Source organism: Larimichthys crocea, chromosome XXII (assembly GCF_000972845.2).
Source record: "Larimichthys crocea isolate SSNF chromosome XXII, L_crocea_2.0, whole genome shotgun sequence".
NCBI lineage: Eukaryota > Metazoa > Chordata > Actinopteri > Sciaenidae > Larimichthys > Larimichthys crocea.
The window spans coordinates 3305942-3331362 of NC_040032.1; the positions used below are offsets into that span (position 1 = coordinate 3305942).

Below are 25421 nucleotides of genomic sequence, written 5' to 3' on the forward strand. Positions count from 1 at the left end.
CAGAATCGACACGATCAGTATTTACAAAAGATTCTCCGCCTGGGGCATTCGATCACATAGCGATGTGCTAAGTGCCCATTCACACGTTCAGCCCCTCTAAAAGTGACATCCACAGGCTCGTTTCCATGTAAAATCACCGAATACTGATCACACTCAGCAGATATGCCGAAACCCAGAAACTGTGTTTTTCTGAACTTTTATAGCACTAGACTTTCAAATGATAGTCTGTACTTGTCAGCGCGGTGGCAGAGAAGGCCAAATAACATAACATCAAGCAGAATTTACTAGATTGTGGCTGGAGTAAATCTTCCGCTCTGTTGACACTCGTTGTCTGTAAGGCCGGCAGTGTTGTTGTTGTGTATTTTTACTCTGGACAGTCTTTGTTGTTTAGGTTCAGACAATGTACACCCTAAGCTCGGTTTAGCTGCGCTGTAAGTCAAACAAAGTCCTGAGGTGACAACAGTCGGTGTTGACGGATGTTCAGATGATGGATAGCCTCAACATTGTTGTCCTCTGTTCTTTACACCTGTGCTGATTTAAAAACTGGTGTTAACGGTGTATGTCAAACAGCTCACGGGTGGCGGCCTCGGTGGCTTTCTAAACTTTGACATACTGTAGCCCGGCCATAGAGTGTAAATCACGTAGTGTGCTGTGAGTGATGACTCACGGTCTGCTGGTGGTGATGATGTAAAACAGGCCGGGGTTTTGCAAAGAGGCTGGATGGGAAATTACAAAGACTTGGTGATAAGCTTACAGATAATCTGTCAGAAGTTCAACTGTTTTGCTCAGGTGCTGGCGGGGTTTAGTCTCACACACGTCGCCTGATTTCATGTTTCTTTTGACTTCCCTGTGTGTTGCCTCCCCTCCTATTTTGAGAATCAGTTTCCCATCTGCTTCTTTTCATCTTTCCCATCACACGTAGTAAAGATTGTAACCCCCCTGTTGTGTTGTGTTTAAGGAGTTTGTGTAAGTTGCTGCCCAATCGCTCTCTGTCAACAGCCTTAAACTCATTGTTATCATTAGCAACTGAAAGTTGTCATCTTTAAAGCGGGAGGCGACACGCCTGGCTGATAATTTGCTTGTTTCGTGTTGAAAAGCTCTCTAGTTGTACTTTCTGTTAACCAAGGTGTGCTACAGACAGCGGCACATGTTGTCAGGCCGGCCGTCGCTAATGAGCATGGAAACGTGCATTTCATCTCGTAGCTTTTTTAATTCATTTGGTGCTGGTTCTCTCCATGTTTTGAATATATACATCCAGTTACAAGGTCTGTGTCTTTAAATAGCTCTCTACTTTTCTGTTTGCAGTGTACACATCATGCACAGAAGGACAGCAAGGGCAGAAACATGTGTTTATAGCTTCTAGCCACAGTTTTACAGCACTAGGTTATTATTTAATTCTAATTGCAGCCTGTTTTATGCTATTTCTGAGAAGACCTCATCTGTTTCATGTGGTGTTAGTGATGTCCAGTCTCAAAGTTTTCCATTTGACTTGGATGTATTTGGCGAGTTAACAACGATAAACATCTCAATATATGAACAACCCAACATTAGCCGGGGTGCAAATTCACGCTGACCATCTGTACGAGGAGATTATTTACCATAGAAGTATAGCCTACTGCACATTGTCTAGACTCGCCTAAGCCTATTAGGGGACTACTTTCTCCACAGGTCGTCTCTGCGTGTGCTCCCCTCTGTTTGACGTGTGGGGTTTCTCTAATGACGCTACGATTTGTGGTTTACCAAAAAAAAAAAACGGATTTAAAGTAGACGACGGCAGCCCGACTCTATGATCTGTAGCTGTATCCATTTAGCAACCAAGAAAACTGAAGAGCTGAGTGTTTAGTTATATTACGTCACCGTAACCATGAGAACTTTTTTATTTTTTAGGTCAATTCCTACAGATGCGACAGGTGTTTCCCTCATGATCATCTCACTTTCTTTTTTTTTTTGTTTGTTTTTTTTATAGCCATCCTTGTTAAAGTCATGAGATAAGAAGTTTGTTTACTGTCTCTCCTCAGCGTGTTTTTATGTTTGACTTTTGTTGTTCTGTTTGTGTTATTAGCAACATGAACCGTGAGGACCGGAATGTGCTCCGAATGAAAGAAAGAGAAAGGAGAAATCAAGAAATCCAGCAGGGAGGAGGAGAGGCCTTTCCAGCGAATTCCCCTCTCTTTCCTGAACCCTACAAAGTGGTAAATTTTGTTTACCTCACATTCAGTTTATTTATTTCCCTTTTTTTTTTTTTTTGACTTGTTCAGAGGGATTTGTAACAGCGTCGGGAAGTGAGACACGCACATGCCATCAGGAGGACTCACGCTCACACACCTCTGTCATCACATTTTTCTTTCAAACATCACTCCCTTTTTCGTTTGCTTTGCTAAAACTGCTAAGTGGAATGTATAGCTTCAGGCTTCAGGGGCAAAGAAGGAACACAACGTGTGCGTGCGCACACACCACACTTTATGCAACATTTGTCATTCCTACATCACATTAGTCTGCAAACTTTTTAGCTCTAAGTTGATTAGTTCTCAAGAGAGTCCTGTATTTGATTTAGACTTGAGAGTACATTTTCTTTATTAATGAAAAAGAATTGTTTTTGTTTTTTTCCCTCTCTTCACAATGACCTTCACAGTCCGGCAGCCTCGGTTTTTGTTTACAGTTTGCGAGATGAAAGCTTAAATAGAGCAAACTCAAGATATGTTTTAATAACCATGCGGGCGCTGGTTTTTATGTGACATGTCTGAACAAGTCGTACCTCGCGTGACCTCGCGCAGATTTTTCGAGACGTAATTGGCTGATCTGTGCGCAGCACAGTGTGGTGTGGTTAATCATAGGTTTCCAGCCTAAATGAAGTAATGCTTAGTTGTCAGATTAACCGTGCGCACAGCACAAAAGAGTCGGTCGAGCTGACAGCACCTGTCTTTGGTTAGCTGTTTTGTAGTGCAGCTGAAGAAGGTAAACATAAGCCTCCCTCCCTTCTTTCCTCCAGTTTCTTCCTCCTCCTCCCACTCTCAGACACGCATAGATGTAGGCCAGCCAGCTCCCGCCCGGTCAGTGTAATTGTAAAGAGGATTTGAGTTCTCCGCACTGGTCTAATCTTTGCCACTAACCAGATTTGAGCAGAGGTAAGTGGCTCCTCTCCTTTAGCTAGAGCTAGCCATCAAAGAGGCAGCGAGGAATGTGTCCTGACAGGTTGGGAATAGAAAAGGCAACCAGAGGTGAGCGATGAGTGCTGGCCAGTGTGTTTTGGACCAAAACAAAGTGAAAGCTGACTTTGAAGAAGGAAAAAAAGTCCTTGACCTTTTTGCATAGAAACAGACGTGTAGCAAATCATTTTATTGTTCTTGTCTTCCAAACATGACGCTGCTCTCAGGTTAAAGCTGGGTGGCATGCTGTGCTGTAGTACAAATGTGGATAAAGCCAACTGTTTAAGTCTCTGGCTTTTCTACACTTTGTATCTCTTGCTTGTCTGAGGCTTATGTAAGCCCCCCCTCCCTCTGTCATGCTCCAGTAAGTGGAAGTTAACTGTGTTCTGCATTAAGGCCATGTGTGCACGCAGCTGCGGCTGTGGCCTCCCAGATGTAGACCAGCAAAGCAGTAACTTTTTTTTTTTATGGTGCAGAGTTCACCGAGTTGTAACTCGGCTGCACGGAAAGAAGAACACAAGATTATCTGTTGAAAATTAGAGCCCTGTAGTGTTATTGTTGTTTTGTTTGTTTTTTAATAGAAGAACGAGCTCTGATATTTCTGTATTTCATGCTACAATGCATACACACTGAATTTGAATGTTTTACTTAATCCTTTACTTAATCCTTAATCAAGGATCCCTTGAATTGTGCTATCCACAGAAGCCAAAGACATAACGGAGGAAACCACTTGAACACATTTATGTTGCAGTTTGACTGACTACCAATATGATATCTCCGAATTTATCAGCACCCTGAAACACCGAAGTCATGACCCTACTCTGACTCCTATTGGCTTACCGTGATATTCTCACCCTAACCCTGACCAATCTCACTCTTCATACCTAACCATCCCAAAGCATCGCCTCTTTAAGAACTACAAAGATGCGGCAAATTTGATCAGAGATTTAAAAAAAAACAAAACTGTTGTACATAAAAAGATAGGAGAGAACAGATGGCGAGCATTGTTCTGTTGCTTGTAATTTGCTGTTGTGGAAATAAAACATTTGGAGTGGCTAGATCCTGGCTAGGCCCAAGACTTGGGGACTGTTTGCGGGACAGGACTTTAGTAATGTTCCTGAGCTCTAAATGAGAGTTGTTAACAGGTTCCCGCAGACAAACATATGACAAAGATATAATCTTCTTCACAGATGTGTCATACAATATGTACAGCACTATATATATATCACGTTACAGCTTCCTTGTTTTCACTCTGCTGGCACACTACAACAGAGCGTTGCAGTTAAAGTCTCTGTAAACCACGAGCATGTTGAACAAACTGTGTAACGATTCACCTGTTTCGAATTAACCTCGGGCACTTTTTATTCCTCCTGTGTGTGTGTGTGTGTGTTTTTTTTTTTTTTTTTTTTTTTTTTTTTTAGCATCATCAAGCCAACATATGTGCCAGTATCACAGTGTATCTGTTCCACTGGAGATCTAATGCAGTCATAATAAAGCACGTCACTTAATGCTCGCACTACAAAGTGAAACCAAACCCACATAAAAACACACTTCTACCTACTACACATGTGTGAGGCCTGGCTGTGCTAGCAGGAGGTGGTGGAATGCTTGTTATGACCAAGCCCGGTTACATTTCCTGCTACAGACAAACGGCGTGCGGTTCCTCACCCACTGTGTGAATCTGTCAAACAAAATGGAGTTGTGAGGCCCCGCATGCGAAACTGGATACTCCGTACAACAGACTTCTGTCACTCGCTGAATGCCGAGCAGGTCTCGCTGGAACCCTCGGCCTCAAAAGTGATTGATTAACCTCTGTGTTGTAACCACGGCTGGTCTTATCTCTGTTCACAGATGGGTGTGGACTTATCTGGATCCCAGTTTGAACAATCTATCTGTGATCGGTAGATAACGTCTCTTTTAAATATAGAAACTGGTGGGGCAGGGGTTAGATATCTTTTGTTTTTCTTTGTCAGATGAAAATCAGCTCTTTTGCATGATTTAAAGTCTTTTTGGGAGTCATACATTTTCTCAATTTTCAGTGTTTTTGATGCAAAGCAATTAACCCAAGTGTTGAACTTGTGCCCATAATGTCTGTTTTCTCTGCCCCCTCTTCTCTCTGCTTCATTTCTCTCTTCTTTTATCCTCTGTCTCCTCTTTCTATCACCCTGTCCTCTCCCCCACCTCTTCCTCCTCCTTCCATCTCTGCTTCTCTCTTCAGTCCAGCAAGGAAGATAAACTGTCCAGCCGTATTCAGAGCATGCTGGGCAATTACGACGAGATGAAAGAGCCGATCAGCGACACACTTCCAAAGCTCGGCGGTAAACCTTCTAACAGCTCATCTTCCTCTGAGGAGAAATCGGGCCCACCTTTGTTTGGCGGGGACCAGCGTGGCGTCGGTAGCGGTGGCAGCAGCCAGAGCAATAAGTGGACTCCTGTCGGCCCCGCTCCAGGTGGATCCACATCCCAGTCCCAGAAACGCTCAGGACTCGGCAGCCAAAGGGGCAACGGAGGCAGTAGCGGCAGCAGCAGTAGCCAAAGACACGGAGGGGAGGTGCGGGAAAAGAAGTCAAGTAAACACAGCGGAGGGTCAGAGCACTCGAAGTCGCACACATCGAGTCCAGCAAAGGGCTCTCTGAGCTCCTCCAGCAGCAACAGCCACTTGCGGAGCTCCTTGTCTGCCGAGCAGCATCACAGCAAGGAGCGCTACCGCTCAAAGTCCCCGCGAGACAGAGAGGCCAACTGGGACTCGCCCTCACGGGTTCATACCTCTTTCCCCAGCGGACAGCACTCGAGTCAGGCCTTTCCCCCGTCTCTCATGTCCAAACCTGGCTCCATGCAGCAGAAGCCCACAGCGTATGTGCGGCCTATGGACGGCCAGGAAACGGCAGAACCCAAGAGCTCACAGGCAGAAAGCTACAGCGGACAGTCGCACAGCAGCACCATGGGAGAGATGAAGTCCAACAGCAAGGCCTCACTTTCTAAACTCAAGATCCCCTCGCAGCCTGTAGAGGTGAAGCATGTCTACATCTCTTTCTATTTTTAAATTCATTCTGAGCCCAGCAGCTTATGTACACCGCTCACACAAAGGGTGTGTTTGTGTCTCTTAACATATAAATCCATAGCAGCGGAGGATGTAGAATATAGAGCAGTGTTTACATTAGTGGCATATATTCCAAATTATGTAATAACTGGAATAAATGACCTCACAGCATGTTAGACTTGGTCTCCTAGGTCTCATAAAATGCCTATAGAATGACTCATGCTACTGGAAATGGACGCCCACCTGCTCCATCACATTTGTTTACGAACACGTGCTGAACTTGATGTTTGTGTCTTCAGGGATCCGGTGACGCCAACTCCGTCGACGAGATTCTGAAGGTATGTATTTAATTATGCCCAAAAGCTCCGTCTCTCAGGCCTCAACAGTTCATCCCGAGCATTGAGCGAAAATATCTGGAATCACTGAAGGAGCATTTCACATAACTCACACCTTACAACTCATTTGCACCTTTTTTTTCCTTTCTTTCTTTCAGGAAATGACTCAGTCGTGGCCCTCTCCGCTGACAGCCATCCACACCCCCTGCAAAACTGAGCCTTCCAAGTTTCCATTCCCTACCAAGGTCAGCGCCGTACCAGCGTTTGCCGTTTTTGATTCAGGCTCATGATGAATTAATAAGGCTTAATTATTATGGTTTACATAGCACACACTACCAATCCAGAGAAACCTTAGAAAGCAACGTAACTTAATACTGATCTACTGATTACAGCACTGGTGTTTATTTCACTGTCGCTTACATGTAAACAAACAGCCACAAAGTTTTATTGATTCATAAATTGGTTTATTAACTTATCAATTAACTTATATTAACTGATAAATAGACTGATATATTGTAGGATGAACAGATAAAAGGGTTCATAAAAGTAATTCAGAATGTCTGTTTGTTTTTCATAGGACCCGTTTCCAAGTGGACACAGTGAGTTTCACACACATTTCAAACCTGAACACACACTAAAAGAATGATTTATGTATTTTTTTCTAAAATGTATATGTACACACGATATAATTATCAGAGTTAATAGTTTTGTTTGTGTGTGTGTGTTTTTTGTAGAGCGAGGCAGTTCTTCCAAGAGCTCCAGCAGCCACCAGCCCAAAGCTTGTGACGACCAGCCAACGTAAGCACATCATGCTGTCTTCTCCACATAAGCTAACATGTTTGTAGTTTTTCCCCAGCACTGATTCAGACAACAGAGAGAGGAGGATACGAAAGCACATATTAAGCTGATTGCTGAGTGACCAGACCTTGCACAGTCAGCGAATACACAGCTGTAATGATGAAAATACAAAGATTGAATTTAGTTTGGCTCTTGTATCTCAGGATGCTGGAAGATGACCTAAAGCTGAGCAGCAGTGAGGACAGTGATGGAGAACAGGACTCTGCCAAAAACGCCTCAAGGAACACATCAGCAAGGTAAAGCATGACGTACATGTGACGTAGATGAACCGTAGATAACCTAAAAGAAATGTTGAAGAAAGACAACTTTGTTTTGTAAAACTATACGTTTGGGACTGTTTGTTTCTGTTTGTTTGTCCAGAAATACATTTTACAAGGTGTCTCAAGAGCAGGAAGGCCTGTAGTGTGAAAAATTAACAATTTGCACATGTTGACAACTTTAAAAAATGGGCTGGGTTCAGTTCCTGGGAGCGCAGCGTCTGCTTCATTCCGGTCCTTGTTGCTGCAGTAGCTGGTTGGTCAGGGCGTCTGTGCAGAGTAGCGTGAGACCTTGGATGGGGGTAGCATCAACTTTTGCACACATCACGTCCATGCCTTTCCCAAGGTCAGCAGTGGGAGTTATCAGACGTAGACTGCAGTGTGAGGCGAGTTCCAAATCCTGGAAAAACACAGCTGTATGGATCTGTTTGGAAAATCTGAGCTATATTTAGAGATTAAGATAATGAATAATCCTCAACTATTATGATTGCATTAAACATTAAATCTTCACAGGGAGCAAAGAGAACTTGATGCAGTTGTTTGTATGCATGTTTCAGTATGTAAAACATGACTGATAATGTATTTTCTGAGCACAAAGTAATGCTGTTTGACTTTCTTCTGCAACAACAGCAATAACAGTGAAGGAGCGGAGCAATCTCGGGATGACTCGAGCAGCCACAGCGGCTCAGAGAGCAGCTCGGGCTCCGACAGCGAGAGCGAAAGCAGCACGACAGACAGTGAAGCGAATGAGCATCCACGGCCCGCCTCTCCTGAAGTAATGAGCTAATAGTACATGTGTGCTAAGTTGTGCTCAGTGATGATTTGTGACTTTTATTAAATTGTTGTCGCTTCTGTGTCCCTTCAGCCCGAACAACCCATGGCCAACAAGTGGCAGCTGGATAACTGGTTCAAGAAAGCCAAGCAGTTCTCACCAGCCTCTCCAGTGGATAATAATGTTCCAACCAAGTGCAAGAAAGAGGGCAGAGACAATGGCTCAGGACGTGGCTATGGTAGCCAGGGAGGGGGCTCAAAAGACTCAACGGCACCCGCCCCAAGCAGGGACCTACGGGTGGCGCAAAAGGGTCCAGAGGGTGGCCGTGGCCGGCAAAAATCCCCCGCCCAGAGCGAAGGTGGCACAAACCCACGAAGGAGTGTAGGTAAAAAACAACCCAAAAAGTCGGAGAAACCCCCAGTGGTTGAGGAACCCAAGGGAGGTCTAAGAGTGGAGAGTGAGCCGGCTCCCGAGATACCGCCCCATCGGCCCAAAGCTGCTACGAAAGGTTCCCGCAAACCAAGCATCAAAAAAGAACCTAAATCCTCACCGAGGCCTACCGTGCCTGCCGTCACCACCACTGCAGATAAACGCAAGGCCAAAGCGCCCACAAAGACTTCTCAGAAGTCTCGTGAGTTTGTCGACACAGACTCTTCGTCGACAGACTCCGAGGGGAACGACAGCATCCCATCCTCGTCGCAGACGCCCAAGTATACAGAGAGCATCAGGACGCCCGTGTGCATGCTATCTCCGATGGAAGAGAAAGAGCTGCTGTCTCCGCTCAGTGACCCCGAGGAACGTTACCCTGCACGGCAGCCTCAGCAGCAGGTTTTACTAGTGAAGATAGGTTAGTTGAAGCTGCTCTCTTGCGCTGTATGCCGTGCACTTGTTTGTATTCTAATCTAACTGGAGTGCACACTCCTTAAAGCCTTTCTTTACTTTGGACCACATGAAACCCTTCCCTTTCCTTCTCACTTCCTATAGATCTCAGCTTGCTGTCCAGGATCCCAGGGCGGCCCTACAAGGAGCCTGCAGAGATAAAAGTGGAGAGGGATGACTCTCTAGACAGGGACAGCAAAGACTTCAGCAAACAGAGCTCTGAGAAGAGCTCTAGTAAAGCCAAGAGGAAACACAAGGTATGGGCCAATTCTTGTTTTGATTCTAGTCCTGTTGAATCCGTTTTCTTTGAATCCAAGGAGAGTCTGTTCACTTCATATGGATTTTTATGATTATCTAGACACCCACTACAAAAAAAGGTTATATTTATTATTTGTCATGAAAGTTCTGGGGAAGTTTTTATTGTTCCATTTTAGTCAGCCTTCCAACAAGATACCGTATCTCTTAAAATAACCTGCAAACAGATTTCCATTAAAACAAGAAAATGCCTCTGAGCCAAAGAACAATTGATTCAATTTTGGTGGAGATCCAGATCTGGAATTTGTGCCATTAGGTGACTGTGCAATTTTTTTCAGTCATAGCTGTAAAAAGACTTTCCAATCCTAAGTGATGTCTTAGTGTGAGAACCGTTAACCATTGGCAGGAGGTTGTACTGCACTGTACGAGTTCGAGTGCTTCGATTGCAAATGTTCTTCAAATCACTTCACAGACATGTACACAAACACCAGTGAGTCCGTTCAAGTGTCTTTGCTTTTAATCTTCACTACTCTTTTTCTCTTTAGAACGACGAAGAGGGCACCAAGCCAGAGAGCAAGCGATGCAAGCTCGAGGAGAAGTCCCTTTCTCATCATAAAAACAGCAGTAAAGAGTGAGCGTTCCACCTTTCTGTTTTTTCTCTTCTTCCTGATCATCACTCACAGTAAACCTTCTGGACACCGGGAACACTTGGCACACCGTGCGACAGCAGTGCTTCATTTTGTTACAGAACGAAACGAACGCTTGCCAGATGGCTCTTTCTCTTTTCTTACAATTCACAAGATAAATCTTATAGATGTTCACGAGCATCATCAAATTTGAAGTGTAAAAGCTCAGTGACATGTTTATTACATTACAGCCTCTTCAAGTCTTGCCTCTCGACCTTTTATTACCATGTCATTAGTGTTAATACCCCTGGAGTATTAATATTTAATCCACTGCTACTACGCTGCTCTGTTTAAGTAACAAATATGTATTCTGGTTATTCGTGACACCAGGTCTAAGAGGTCTTTGGAGAAGAAAGAGGAGCCGGTGCCCTCTCCATCCATGTCAGGTCTTCAGCGGACGCCAAAGGCAGAGCATCCGAGTCGAAAGAGAACAGTCAGCCAGTCCTCCACCTCTCTGTCCAGTGGGACAGGAAGCGGAAAGGAGGGAAGCCACAGCACCAAGGGCAACTCCACCTCCAAACACAGAAAAGGAGAGGACAAGGGACGCAGCACGCGCGATGGCAAGGTGGGTGTTAGTAACCTCATCGGCGGGTGTGAATACCTGGCAAGCGCTGTGCATACTGTGAGGGATGAGTGCAATCTTTCATCATGTTTGCCAACTGTGCAGTGTTTCCCCCGGGGAATTTAAATAACGAAGCAAGCATGACAGCAAAGTTTAAAAAAAAAAAAAAGAAGGGGAGTGGTCAAGAACACCGCGTGAAGGGTGTTTGTATGTGTGTGGGCTTCATCTTTTAAATATGATTCACGACACTAATGAATCATATGTTTATTTGGGTCTGTTTATTGTATACGAGCACATTTCTGCTTCAGGACTCCTCCAGTCACCTTTTCCTTCATTTGATCTTCCACTTCAAACACCAGACCCCCCTTTTTCCTCCTGAAACTTTATTCCCCCTTGCTCGCTGTCTCCGCAGGAGAAATCCTCAAAGGGCTGTGATAACCAGCTGGCTGTTCCTCCGCTCTCAACGGACGGCTCCAAGTCTCAGAGATCCAAGCTGGTGTTTGAGGACAGGTAAGAGGAGCTCTTTCCACTGTGGATAACCCCTCAGCAGGATATGCAGAAAGAAACTGCTGTGGGGATCTAGGGTTGCCTTTGATGCATAAAGCTGGAGGGAGGTTGGGGAGGTCATGAATAGATGGTGGCTGCATGCAGGAGAGATGATGTAAATTTCCATTTTAAAAGGCTGTCTGTTGGGAGTCTGTCCTTTTCATGCAGCGGTAAAGTAACAGCGTAGGCTGGCTTCTTATTTTTGGGGGCTTTTTGTTTCAGGGTTTGATTTTTTAAAGGAATAATAAATGAATGTGTTTCAGGGGAAATAATGTCTCAGAAGTAATTGTGTTCATAATTTTCTTTCAGGGTCCATTCAGCAGATCACTACTTACAAGAGGCCAAGAAACTTAAACACAATGCAGATGCACTGGTAAGAGTGAGAGCCCTGATGCCTATTTACATATGAAATTGAGAAGGTGGGGTCGGTAGCTGCATGCAAAGTGAGCGAGGGGAGTAAAACAACATCCTGCTGGGATTTTGCATGTCGCTCAATGCCAGAAATTGGGACGCAAATTTTTAATGAATTTCCTTTTTATGGATAAAATCTTTTGTGTTTTCTCAAAGTTTCCAATCCACATTTTTGTCTGCGGCGTCCAGACAAGCTAAAACATAAGCGCCTTTTGTCAGTGCTGAAAGATGAACCGATGACTATATTTATCTGCAGGTCTGGTAACAGGTACTTACCTGGTGCTTGGAGACACCAGTCTATGACGTGTGTTATTCCCCTTAAACTCCTTGAAATATGATGTTGTCACTGCTGAAACTGTTGCTGAGAATTAAACTTTTTGTTCTCTTATACGATATTAAAAATTTTATATCTATCATGGACATGATTTTCAAATTTCTTTTCAGTGTACTTGGATAATAGTTAATCAAAAATAAAGTTCATTTATTGTTATTAACCAGTCAAAGCATGTCAGTTAAGTAACGTTACATGGACAGCATTTAGTCCTCTGCTGCTGTGACAGCCTGAGAAAGAAATACAACCTGAGACTAGTGCGTGTTCACCAACTTTGAATTCTTCTTTGTCCCTGTTCGGTCTTTTACAGCTGGACCGTTTCGAGAAGGCCGTGTACTACCTGGACGCTGTGGTGTCTTTTATTGAATGTGGTAATGCTCTGGAGAAGAGCGCCCAAGAGGCCAAGTCTCCCTTCCCCATGTACGCTGAAACGGTGGAGCTGATCAAGTAAGGACAAACACAATCAACACCTTCTCAGAGTTGCAGTTTAAAGTGGAACTCCATCGTTGTTGTGTGTTGTCTTGTTGGTGTGAAGCTAAGAAGTGAGCTAACCAGACCTCTGTTGTTGTTGTTGCTCTTTATCCCAGCTCGAGGCTACATTAGCCACTAATAGCATAACACACCCAACTTTTGTAAATGAGCTGACTTTAATGTTGTTTCCTAGAGACTAAACATTTGTTCTGTCTTCATGTTCAGATACACTATGAAGTTAAAAAGCTACATGGCCCCAGATGCTACTTCAGCAGACAAGAGGCTAGCTGTGCTATGGTAAGTCTGCTCACTGACATCTGTTGATTTTCATGTCCAAGACGTGACACTTTCCTGAGCTATGAATTTGAGTACACAGAGTTCACGGCTGTTTGATTAAGGAGAGTTGTGTATTTACACACCTCTGCTTTTAGATCAATATTAACCAATTTCTCTTTCCAGCCTACGCTGCCAGTCTCTCCTGTACCTGCGGCTATTCAAGCTGAGGAAAGACAGTGCACTAAAATACTCTAAAACACTCACAGAACACTTAAAGGTACCTTCTTTCTTTTTTTTCTAGCTCTGCTAACTTTCCAAACCAAAATATAAACGTATGTTTGTGTTTTTCTGTGAACGTGTGACCTTCTTTCTGTACTGTGTACATAATGTTCTTCCCCTTGTTTTGTTTGGCAGAACTCGCTGAGTAACACCCAGGCTCCCTCTCCTGGAATGGGAAAGTAAGTCATGTCCTCCTTTTTGCTGTTTTGAGATTAAAAGTAATTGTAAAGGAGACGTATTTCCTACACAGTTGTCGATAGTCAGTAAAAAGTATAGTAAATTAGTCTAGAAATACTGTTTTTCTTTTAAATATCAGCGTCTATGTAGATACTTGGTGACTTTCTGAGCAGCAGTTACATTACACAATACTCCCATCAGTGATGATTTTCAGTTGGCACTCAGCATATTTAGCTGTTGTGGTCACAGGTTGTTTGTTTGACTTCTAAAACTGCTTAACCATTCACCGCTTCTAAATCAGTCCCCAGCACTCATCGCCGTCTGTGTCTGCTTGTTTCTGTTTACCAAACGCAGCAAGGCGGCGGGCATGCCCTCTCCGGTCTCTCCCAAACTGTCACCGGGCACGGCCGGCGGTTACTCGACAGTCAGCAGCAGCAGTAGCGCCAGCTCGTCCGTGACCATCCCTCAGCGTATCCACCAGATGGCCGCCAGCTACGTCCAGGTCACCTCCAACTTCCTGTATGCCACCGAGGTCTGGGACCAGGCTGAGCAACTATCCAAGGAGCAGAAGGGTAAACAACTTCAAAAACTAGGTGTTGTTTTATTTCTTCTTATTGTCTTAGAGAATCAGATAGTACCTCTGCCTTTTATTATTTTAGTCCTTGAAGACACCGCTGAAGCAATGAATTACACCTACACTTAATATTATAGCATTATTATTGGCTTTTTATGATTTGAGAATTGTTTTTTTGTTAGTAGCCTTTAGCTCAAAGTCAAGACCTTTTTAGTTTTATGACTTTGGTTCACAGAATTGCAAACTAGTCATAAAAAAATCCATGTCAGTTGTCATAAAAAAATCCATGTCAGTTGTCAAAACAAAACCTCTGTGCTCTCTCACTGTCTCCCTCAAAGCCAACCCGAGCCAAAAGAAACCAAATTAGTCCGATACACTCATAAAATAACAAGAAAGGAAAAGAGAGAAATATTCTTACACCTTCTGAATTCAAGTTGCACCTTTTTTCTTGACCTTGTCTTGTTAACTCATCCGAAGCAGTGAAAATATTCTAAATACAGTGTAAACTAATACTGATGATATGTGTGTATCTATGTATGTATGTATGTATGTGGCTACAGTAGTTTATCGCTCCGCTCTTCATAGCAGTACATTGCTTCCTTGCCATTGCTCATGACTAATAGGTCTAATATGTTATGTTTATTTTTACTCAGAAAATGCTAAATGAAAGTCTCACCTTTGACATCATAAATACATTTTCACTATTTGAAGCCACATTTCCAGAGGCTCTAAATTGTTGGTACTCAATCTGTTTGAGCTAGTGCTGAAGTGTTTAAACGTTATTTATTTCAACAATATTTGGAATAGTAAGCTTGTTTCAGCTTCTTACATGTCAGAATTTCTGTGATAGTTAAATAATAATAAATTGATAATGAAACTGATTGTAGTTCTTAATACTGACGCTGTGTCCTTTTTGTTTCTCCAGACTTCTTCTTGGAGTTGGACAAGGTGATGGGTCCTCTGATCTTCAACACCAGCAGCATGACAGAACTGGTGCGTTACACACGGCAGGGCCTCCACTGGCTGCGCCTGGACGCAAAGCTTATTCCTTAGCAAGGACTCGCTCCCTGCACGCTGCTCTCACACACACACATGCACACATCAGCCTCTTGCGTTCACCAACATGTGCTCAAAGACACACAAAGCATGCCCTTGCAGACACACACATACAATAATGTACTGTATGCACACACGCAACCACAGTCCACCTCTGGTCCTCCATGTACACACACACACACACACACACACACACACACACACTGAACTTCTCAGACATATCTCCAACACTGTGTCCATTTCCTACACCAGCTTGCCAAAAACACTGAGCAATTTAGAGCATCTCACACCGTCGACAGCACCACACAGGGAGAAGCATCGGAAAACTGCAGCACAGGAACAAAACGAGCTTATCGCCACGCTTCATATATATCGGCATTCTTACACAATCTTCGAAGGCCATGTTTTTATCTATTCGGCATGGAAGCGCTGGGTGAATTTATTTGTTAAGGAAACGCTTAAAAATGGGGGTTTTGGTTTTTAGGCTACTTTGGCTTTTAATTTTTTATTTGACTTTTGTTTTCACCAAAGTACCTCCCATGAACACCAAAGGTGCTTTAAAAATGAAGGTTTCTCTTTATCATTTTTGTGCCTTGTATGTGAGCTACAGGAAAACAAACAGCCACCCGTCATATCTGAATACATGGTTTTTATTTTTCCTCTTTTACATCGCGATAACTAATGAATTTATTAAACATTTAGCAGTTAACGGAAGCTGGCAACAATTATGTTTTTTTTTTCTTCTTTTTTTCATTTTTAACTTCTGTGAAAGCGTGTGATATTTTAGAGCGATGATGGTGTCGGTCACAAATTGATTTCTCTTGTTCCTTCAAAGTCTTCTGGCACTAAATGTTCATCCCCCGGAGCATGCCCGTAAGGTTATCTGGACTGTAGGAAGGGCTGCTGTGCACAGCATACATGTGACACACATATTTATTAATAATCTTAATCTTTATCAATCAGCGTATTAGTTTTTAACAGTGCAATTTTATTTTTTCCGCAATCAAAAATGTTCTTGCAGCCCTGCAAAGTCTGTTGAAACCACTTTTGGTCCAGTTTTATGTAAGGAGCAAGCACGGCCTCTAGGGGCCGCTATTGGGGCCGTTTTTTAGACTCTTTAGCCTTAATCAAATTGAACATGTCAATGTTCTCTCTAAGAGATTTGCCGTCGTTGAAGCTCCAGAATCTCTTCCGATGAAATGTTTTGACACTCGTAAGCGTCATTGTTCAGTGAGAAATTTCCTCAAAGGGTGAGTCACTTCCAGACAGTGTTATTCATTTTTTGATCCTCTGTTTGCTCAGAGTGTATTTTTCTAAGGAACAGCAGGGAGTGTCTTAAGTATTTTGAAATCATTTCCACGTATACAAATGCAGTTATTCACATCGCAGTTATAAGACATGGGCCTGAGTGACCACTAATACGGCACAAGAGAAGCGAATTCACCACGAAAAGGAAAGATGTTCTTTAGAGTCATCGATGAAGCAGATTAGCAGTGTTGCATTTATAGAACAAAGAGTTTTAAGTCTATGATTATATATTTCAAAAATATAACGGCCAATATAGATTTTATTTATATACCATGCTGTTTTTTTTGTTTTTCGTCTTCTGGCCAAGCAGAAGTCAAACTTTTCAAATGCATACTTGTAAAACAGGGTTGAATAAGGGTTATAAGATGCAAAGTATTTGTATATGTCCTATTTAAATTAAAAAAATCTTAATCATGCTTGTATTACAAGAGTGTAGATAAGAAAAGCATCAGCTATCATTACCGTGGTTACAGGTAAAGACTTGAGCTGTCCAGGTGTGAACATTTCTGTTGGTTATTGGAAATCACTGGTTGTTGTCATCAGGGGTTGGGTTTGAATAATGGTGGTGGTTTTAAATGAAGACGTTAACATTACACCCGAGATTTCAGATGACGTTTTGGTGTTTGGTAATGATCAATGACATGAAGGACTGTCCTTTTGGTTCTGCTTTTTTTTTTTTTTTTGCCCACTTCCTATCAAAACATGCTGGAAATATTAAAAGCCTGGGTCAAATATTATTCACGTATTGTCGCTTGGTTTTGTGTTAAATAATAGCAGATGAGTTTGGATAAGAGAAAAATGCCAGAAAGTTTCATAGTCTGTTACTTTCTGGTACTTTTTTTTTTCTTACATTCAAACATAAATTTGGTGTATTTTCTGACACCACAGATTTTTTGTTTTTGTTTTATCATCTCAAGAGAAACCCGAAGAATTAATATTTGGCCCAGGTTTGACCTTTTTTTTTGTTTGTTTTTTTAAAGTGGTGGTTTTTGTCTTTTCTTTCCTTCACTGGCTCCCTGGCCTTTATCGTAGGAGGGGATACTGTTATTTCCTCTTGCACTTGAAAAAGAGAAAGTCAGAGGAAGTATTATTTTAATCTATGCAGGATTTTTACAAAAAAAAAATCTTTCTGTGGAGAAAAGGTTTCCTTTTTCTTTTTTTTTTCTTTTTTTTTTTTAGGCTTGGGATTTTATTTTTTTTTTCTGCCTCAGTGAGAAACCTGTTGAACTCAAGTGTCCAATGCCTTTAGCTTTTGCAATTTTTGTGTACTGGTTTAGTATATATGTGTATATAGATCTGTTTTTATAACCAAACACAGATGGCTTGAGCCATTTTGTACTTAAAGCTGGAGGCCACTTTTTTCTCATAAGAATTCCTCTGTGGGTTTTGCCAGCCCAGTCAATGTCTTCATACACTGGTACACTTTGTAAGTACAGGTCTGCGCCTCGTGTTCCCTACACTATCTTGTAGTCAAATGTACAAAATTTAGCATTAGAATAATTTTTAACAGTTTGCTACTCACACTTATTTATTTTTCTGCCCCTTTGCTTAAGGTTTTTTCTTTTTTTTCTTTTCAATTTTTGCCATTTTATGAAATAGGAAGATGTAAATGTATCGGGGTTGTTCATGATGAGATTTCATTGTAAGTAGTAATTAATATTAATTCTAACTTGAAAGAATCCAGGGTAAGATGAGTTTTTTTTTTTTTTGACATTCAGTAGGAAGATGTTAACACTTGCATGTTTCTATTTAAATACAAATGTATAAATTGTAAATATAACATTTCTTTAAGGGTGAATTTCTACTACAGGTTGACATTTTTATTGAAATTTAAATGCTGTAAATACATTTTGTGAGATACTTTATGCACATTTTTTTTCCCTCTGTGGGCTTTGTGTTCTCTCTCCTTCTTCCTCTTCTTCCAAGCTGTTACAGATGACCTCGCGGTCTCTTAACGCCGTATATCAAATTGATTTCTCAGTCCTTTTCTTACTGTGCTCGTATTCTGTCTCCTGCTTCATTGTCTCTCAGTATCACGGTCGCCACATAATCATTAACGTCTCTAGATCCAAGTGCGAATATTTTGTCTTCTCTGTATTTGATATGGAGGTGTGTACTTTTCATGAAATGTATATTGTTGATCTCATAGGATGGATGTATGAATGGATGGATGGTGTGTACAGTCTGTTATGTAAAACCACGTCTGTTTTTGTCCCCATGAGACAAATGTATTTACTATTTGTCCCTTTTGAACAATTGGTCCAACATGTCTTTTGAAACAGAGGTATTTCTCTACAGGTCAAAACAGTTGTAGCAGTTTATACAGTATGTTGTATAACACCTTTTTTCTAAAAGTCGTCTCTGAAGTGAGACCAGCAGCATACACTATGTACAATAGACTAAATTGGATTAGTTTTAAGAGAACTGATGATAGAGATACTATATATGATGGATGCAATATGATTAAAGGTACTCATTGAGTTTGATCTTCAAACTTAGGTTATGTAATTTAAAAGCATTCTTGTGAAGTGAGTATTAATTGTGACTAATGAGAGTCTGTCCTGAATATTCTTTGTATTTTGCCGTATTGAGAATAAAATATATATGGATATGTTTAATGGAGTGTCACTCATTTTTGTTTCAGCAGCAAATGGAACAGATCATGAGACTGCTTAAACACCTAGAGAACCTGTAGAAAACGTTTTTCCGATTTGATATAATAGTAAATAAGTAAAATTTGAAGAGCTAAGCACGTAAAAGGTCAATGACTGCCTAATTGAAGAATTTTACATTTTACAATGTACTGAACAGTAAACAAAGCAGCACTGAAGTTTTCTTTTGAGCAAACAGTCATGTTTACATTTAGTTGTACTGCCTGTTTTTGTACTCCTGAAGTCTAATAACATGTCATTTAATAACATTTTTATCCTTATGTTGAGGTTGCATGCTGCTGAAATAAATGCACGACAGGCAAAATCATCTTAGTATTTTGGGAACTAAGACTTTTTTTTTTTTTCTTTCTTTTTTTTCCATTTAAATTTATTTATTTCTTGTAAGTAGCAAATGTCAGATTTTCTTTGCTTTTTTTTTCTTTTAAAGGAGCTAACAGTTACAAAGAGCCTAAAGCTCTGTCTGGATTACATGTAGTCAATAATTAAACATAAGCATGAACAGTGGCCACAGGTTGAAATATGAATACGAGGGACATTGCATACAGAACAGTGGTTAATATAGTGTGTGTATTTATATTCAGTTCCCTTATAAAAAGATAGGAATACCACAATATGTAAATGCTTCATTACATAGCCGATGCAGCCTAAAAGTTTTACATTAAAAATGTTATTCAGTAAGAACATAAGTATTAGCTATAATATATACTCAGTATCAAATGTATAATGCTCCTGCCTGTGTTAAACTATTATCTAAGTATTATTGGATTATTATTAGTACTGCATTAATGTGTAAGCAGCATTATGTGTTGCACCCGGGTGAGTTCATACTGTTGGGTAGACTAAACCATGCAATGCATTGTATTTTATAAACTCAAACCGAATGTGTTTGACAGTTGCATCTGCAAAGCTGTTAGATAAATGTAATAGAGTAAAACGTATAATAATCCCCTCTTAGATAAATAAGTATAAAATGAAAATACTCGAGTAAATACTTAGTTCAACACACAGAGCTGCTGCCACAAGGCCTGGCTTTAGTGCATAATTTGCCACTAAGTGGTCATGAGTTGCTATTGTTATTGATGTCATCCCATTAGTGATGGGAAGTTCAGTTCTTTTTAGGGAGTCAGATCATTTGACTCAGCTCACCAAGAAGAGCCGGCCCTTTCGACTCCCAAACGGCTCTTCATTTTACCACTTATACCTTTTATAACTCAGATTTAGTACTATTTTCACTTATGATTTGTATGTGTACACATATGTCATGTATATATTCAACACATTCTTTGTACTGAAGTATTCAAAAGTAAAAAAATACCTTTCCTAATATCAATACACTTCTATAGCCAATTGTAGGCCCTTGTAACTCTCTGAAACCGCCCAATGAATGCGCTAACTTGCTTGTAGAACCATTCTGCTACAGAAAGCAGATAGAAACACTTGTGTTTTCAAAATTTTTAAAATGTGTCCAGATGCTGCTTCTTTTTCTGCTATCACTCAACGGCTCACGCAGCAGAGCCGGCTCTTTGAACCAGCTCGTTCACGACCGACACATCACTACATCCCATCAGTTTCAGCCTTGTTATCAGTGAGGGTTGTCATTAATGTTATCACTTACACTGAAATAATGGCACAATAAACAGGTGTGAGGAAAGATAGATTGAAGTGTTTAATAGTGTTAATTTCCTGAAAGGAAACCAGGAAGGAATGAAGGTTTTGAGCTGTTACTGTCATACACGAGTTTAAAAAAAAAAAAGAAACATTCACAGATCTAGTAGAATGCTTGGATTAATGGTTTTAAGTTTTGATTGATGATTTAAAGATGGAGAAAACGGCACGCTACGTTTCACAATGGGGAATAGTTATTGCACTCATTCTGGAGAGAACTTGTAGTCAGAGAACTTTTTTGGTACATCCTAGTAAATCAGCTTTTTGCCATATATTAATATTGCTTCTTTTTGTATATTGGCATGTACATGGCATATATGTAACTGTAGCATGTTGTGTTTTTTAAATAAATGTACTGTACATATAATCTAGGCAGAGATTTAGGCTGTCTGTATTGTACCAAGTATTTACTTGGTCTTTTCATTTTATACTTCTACATCTAAGAGGGGATTATTATACTTTTTATTTATTACATTTATCTAACCGCTTTGCAGATGCAGCTTATAAAAACTCAAGATATAAAAAACTTGCTTGATGTAAACACGACTGTTTGCTCAAAAGAAAACTTCACCGAGCTGCTTTATGTTTACTGAAAGTAAAAGTTTTACTCAACAATCATATCACCTTGGAAAAAATGTTTAACAGGTTCTCTTGCTGTTTTTTATGGAGGAGCTGGATGAAAAAAAAAACCTTGGTTGTGGCCTGTAAGATGTTCATAATTTGTTCTTTTACCGTATCCTGAACCATCCGAACAATGTAACCTCAGTTGTTAATCTTTCTGTGTGTGAAACAAAGGTATTCAGAGTAGTTTATATAGCTTTGCATTGCAGAGCCTCTTAGAAATGATTAGCTCCTTTCAAATCCACCTTTTAGTCCACTGCTCCAAGAACATTAACTCTTATGTGGACTGTAAAAAAAAAAATTTTGAATTGTTTTTTTTGTTTTTGTTATCATATCTTAAAGATGATCATTTTCCTTAAATGTGTGAATGTCTTATTTGTTGAAGCCTGCACTTCACACTCCATGTCTCTGTCGGTGAGTTCAGTGGAGCAGTAAAGGTGTCACTGTGCAGTTTCAGCTCTGGCCTCTTCTCAGTGAACTAAACAACATCAAAACAATACAGGAAAAAAAAACCCTGTTTTTACTGCTCCGCCATTAACACGGACCGACCAATAGGATGTCGTGTATCCCCACAGTGCCCGCCTCCTGCCGCGTCTAATTGGTCTACGTGGTCCTCTGTTACCTTTCATCCGCTTCTCTCTCTCTCCAGGGAATAAAGTAAGCTAACTGCGGGCGAAGGGAAAAGAAAAGCTCATTACCAGGGGATGCGAGGCACGACATTCAACTACAAAAAAAAAGTGAATGTTACCCCTCAGTATATGTATTTTTTTAAGTGATATTATTTCGAAGGAAAGGAAACATATCCGAGAGAAACAAGGACTACAAGTTGAAGAACCGGGAATCAGCAGGTACGTGAAGGGGACTTGGGGCAGCAGCAGGTGCATGTAGTAGTATCGCTGTGGCTGCTCAGTTTCGGTTGTCAGCTGCCAGCCTGCTGCTCACTGTGTGTCTGGAAAATGTTCATGAGATAGTCTTATGACACTATAAACCAAACATTTTTATGTTCAACCTATCTTTATAGGTGTAGTCCTTTTTGGGAGTTGTAATACGTGTCGCTTGTGAAATAGACGCATGAGCTACAGCTGCTCACGTAAACAGTCTTTATTAATGCTCATAGTTGTTGTATTTTTCAACACCTGTTGAATTGCTTCTGAATTTCTTATATTTTGTTGTAAAATGTTCTAATAGCTTTTGTATCTTTATAAAATATATTAGACACTTGGAGCTGTGGAAAAGCTGGCAGATGAACTGATGGTGAACATGATGATGATAAGTAACTACTATTATCACCACATTTGCCATAACTTTCTATGTCGTCCGTTACTTATGCAGCGTCTGTTGTGTTTAATATTGTGAGAACAACATGGCATTGTCCTTTCCTAACCTTATCTCCTTGGCCTCAAATTGATACCTGACCCTGAATTATGCACAGGAGGGCCTTTCTACCTAATGACTGGACTATGTTTTATTTAAAGTGGGAACAAAAGGCGCCACGGCTGTGGCAGGGACTGCTTTGGAGGTGGTGGTGGTGGTGGTGGTGGTGATGGGGAGGGGGAAACCAGACACTGGTGTTTTGTGCTTTGGCTGAAACTGAAGCACTCATGCGGTGCGTTGGTCAGATGGTGGGAGCAGGAGGAGCAGCACACACTGGGCCTCTCTGTGTGCTCCTGCGCTCGGCTGCTGCCGTGACCCGGCTCGACTGCGTCCACAGCACCCACCGAGTCTGACCCGGAGGCTGCAGAGAGACCCTGGCAGAGTGGATGTGGGTGCACTCGTCAGAACCCAAAGCATGCATCCACCACAAACACCTGTTGATGCACAGCCGAGCACTGACGGATGCTCGGGGTCAGTCTGAGTTCTGACTCAGTGACGAACATGCATGAGAACTTGACTCAAAGCCAAAGCATGTGGCAAAGCAATACACACATTTGGTAATTGCTGCATACAGGTGGTTGTTTGTAGGATGGCTTAAGTCGCTTGTGTGTGTGTGTGTGTGTGTGTGTGTTTGCAGGAAGATTAAAGAAGAAAGGAAGCCGGAAACAAATAGAGGGACAAAGCTATAAAATAAGCCAGGGTCACAAAGCCATGGGCCAGTACACATAAACTTTGCTCGGGTGCTGAAACCTGATCTTTCTCTGTGCCTCTCTCATTCCCGCTTCCTCTGAAGGTAACTGGAAAATGTGTGTGCACAACATCGACCTTCAGATGTATTGCAGTCGCGCTGTTTTTAGACATAAATCAAACCTCAAAATACCCAAAATAGAACGAGTTTGGAGCTGTGTCGTTCGACACAGCGTGCGTGGTCGTTCCTTTTGTAACAGTGGAAAATTACTGTGTGTGTGTGTGTGTGTGTGTGTGTGTGTGTGTGTGTATTCGACTGATGTTTACATTCTTTCGGTGACCTTTTACACTGCCCACCTCGACAAGAATGAACTAACCAGTGCGGCTACGCAAACCAGAAATGAAATGTGCCGAAATGTTTATCAAGTAACCCGACGCTGCTGCCTAACCAACAGAGCGGGATCACAGCCAAGGATGTAGCAGCAAGGTGTCGTGGTTATAAATCAGTTAATAGGTGGTTGGTTTCTGTTATTCTTAGGCCACCTGTACTGTGTGATCTTGTTGTAATCCCACCTCTCTCTTTGGACCTCCACGATGTGAGGCTTTCACTGACACTGTTAGTCTCAGGAAAATGAATGCTTTAAGGAAATAGGTGTTTAGTGAGTGACTCATTGTAAAGGATGGGGAATTCAGTGGTGTTATTTTTAAACTGTCAAATGATTGACTCAGTCTGGCGAAGTTCAGGTACAGGAGATCATTTGTAATGATATTATGTTGAAGGAATAACGGAGATTTAAGATTCTACTAGACCCTTTATTATCAAGTAATTTATGGGCCATGAAGTCCGATTATTCAGGTTGACACTGGAAGAATTTCAGGATATTGTTTATATCTATATATTAAACTGTAGTTAACATAGTGAGGATAAGATGTGGTGTTCTGCTTCATCCTGATGTCATGCTTAAAAAAAAAGTCCTCGTAAGTGTCTGAGATTATATCTTCACGTTTTTGAGTGCATGACTGTAACATACAGGTATTCCTGCATGCTCAGCTTGTATGACATCATTGAGGTAATAACCGGGAAGGTCTCTTTAAACACCGATAAGAAGACCAGGCGAGGAAGAGAAACGCCTGCTCAAGATGCCATATCAGAGTTAAAATTTCCCCACAGAGATTAATAAGTAATAGGAAGTAATAGGAAGGGAATCTGAGGTTGTTGAAACTAGCAGGCATGCTGTGAATGGAATCCAACAAATGATGTCTTTTTATTTAGAGGTTAGCGGTTTTTCTCTGTAGTCGAGAAAGATAAGTAGTTATGACTGTGGCTCTGACATAACACATCTACAATCAATATTTTCACAGCTCAAAAGACTCCAAGTGTAAAATGGGACGACCACAGAGAATGACAGCTTGACTCTATAGAGCGTTTTAGGGTTTTTCAGGTCATTGTTTTGGTTTGCTGCTGTGCAGATTTTACTGTTTTAATGCCAAACCTCCTCTGAGAGATATCCAAGACAGAAAGCACATGGGTTTATTCCACAACACACGTGTTTGTGGAACATAGGCCAACATCCAGCACTCTCAGACATTCACAACCTTTCCAGCTCTCTCCTTACCTTTTGTCTAGTGTCTTCTCTTCAGTTGTTACCTTAGAGCTCTTTTGTGCTGGCAAGGCCCGGGGACTTTTTTTTTTTCAAACCTGGGTTTGACCACTCACCGGTCTGCAGTGGTGAGTTATTGTCAGGTCCTCCTCCTTTTGTTAGAGGAACAGAGAGGCCTCTTGAGGTCCTATAGAACAGATGGATGAGAAAGAGACGAATGGCTGACAGAGGTTATCGCCGGCTGAAACGAGACATCCTGAGGGCAGGCTGGAAAGTGTGTATGGTTATGTGTGTCTGTCTGCCTATTCTGGTTATCTGACAGGACCACACCTACACTATTGTATTGGCCCTATATGACTGTCATTATAGGATATGGCAGTGTCATATGTCATGTGTCAATGTTTCCTACTCCCTTCCCTACTTAAATCACCTATAGATAGACCGAAAGTACACACTGCAGAGACAATAAACACAATCACTTTAACGATCAATATATTATCAAAATAGTTGGCAACCATGCAGCTCCACATTGTTACCTGACCTTGTATCCTCGAGGGCTGACAAATGTGTGAAATGTTGGTT

General features: G+C 41.5%; 2 protein-coding genes across 10 annotated transcripts in view; both read left to right on the plus strand.

Moving 5' to 3' along the window:
• Positions 1-18837, plus strand: part of aff4 (AF4/FMR2 family, member 4) — a 29852-nt gene extending 11015 nt beyond the window's left edge. For 4 of the 7 annotated variants that reach the window (XM_027273371.1, XM_027273373.1, XM_019259649.2 and 1 more), the window contains exons 2-21: positions 2063-2192; positions 5365-6156; positions 6486-6524; positions 6680-6766; positions 7099-7120; positions 7256-7319; positions 7523-7615; positions 8267-8411; positions 8502-9255; positions 9393-9544; positions 10088-10173; positions 10559-10793; positions 11203-11300; positions 11646-11709; positions 12389-12525; positions 12775-12846; positions 13009-13102; positions 13240-13283; positions 13636-13874; positions 14781-18837. In XM_027273371.1, the coding sequence (XP_027129172.1) occupies positions 2063-2192; positions 5365-6156; positions 6486-6524; positions 6680-6766; positions 7099-7120; positions 7256-7319; positions 7523-7615; positions 8267-8411; positions 8502-9255; positions 9393-9544; positions 10088-10173; positions 10559-10793; positions 11203-11300; positions 11646-11709; positions 12389-12525; positions 12775-12846; positions 13009-13102; positions 13240-13283; positions 13636-13874; positions 14781-14908 (3475 nt within the window). In that variant the 3' untranslated portion in view covers positions 14909-18837. Of the gene's footprint in view, positions 1-2060; positions 2193-5364; positions 6157-6485; positions 6525-6679; positions 6767-7098; positions 7121-7255; positions 7320-7522; positions 7616-8266; positions 8412-8501; positions 9256-9392; positions 9545-10087; positions 10174-10558; positions 10794-11202; positions 11301-11645; positions 11710-12388; positions 12526-12774; positions 12847-13008; positions 13103-13239; positions 13284-13635; positions 13875-14780 lie in introns of those variants that run through there. The other 3 variants (XM_027273372.1, XM_027273375.1, XM_027273374.1) reach the window with 3 other exon arrangements.
• A 2958-nt stretch (positions 18838-21795) lies between these two features.
• shroom1 (shroom family member 1) overlaps positions 21796-25421 on the plus strand; it is a 30510-nt gene continuing 26884 nt past the window's right edge. For 2 of the 3 annotated variants that reach the window (XM_010729365.3, XM_019259660.2), the window contains exon 1: positions 21796-22025. The gene's annotated coding sequence lies outside the window, so the exon portion shown is untranslated. Of the gene's footprint in view, positions 22026-22315; positions 22432-25421 lie in introns of those variants that run through there. The other variant, XM_027273594.1, reaches the window with a different exon arrangement.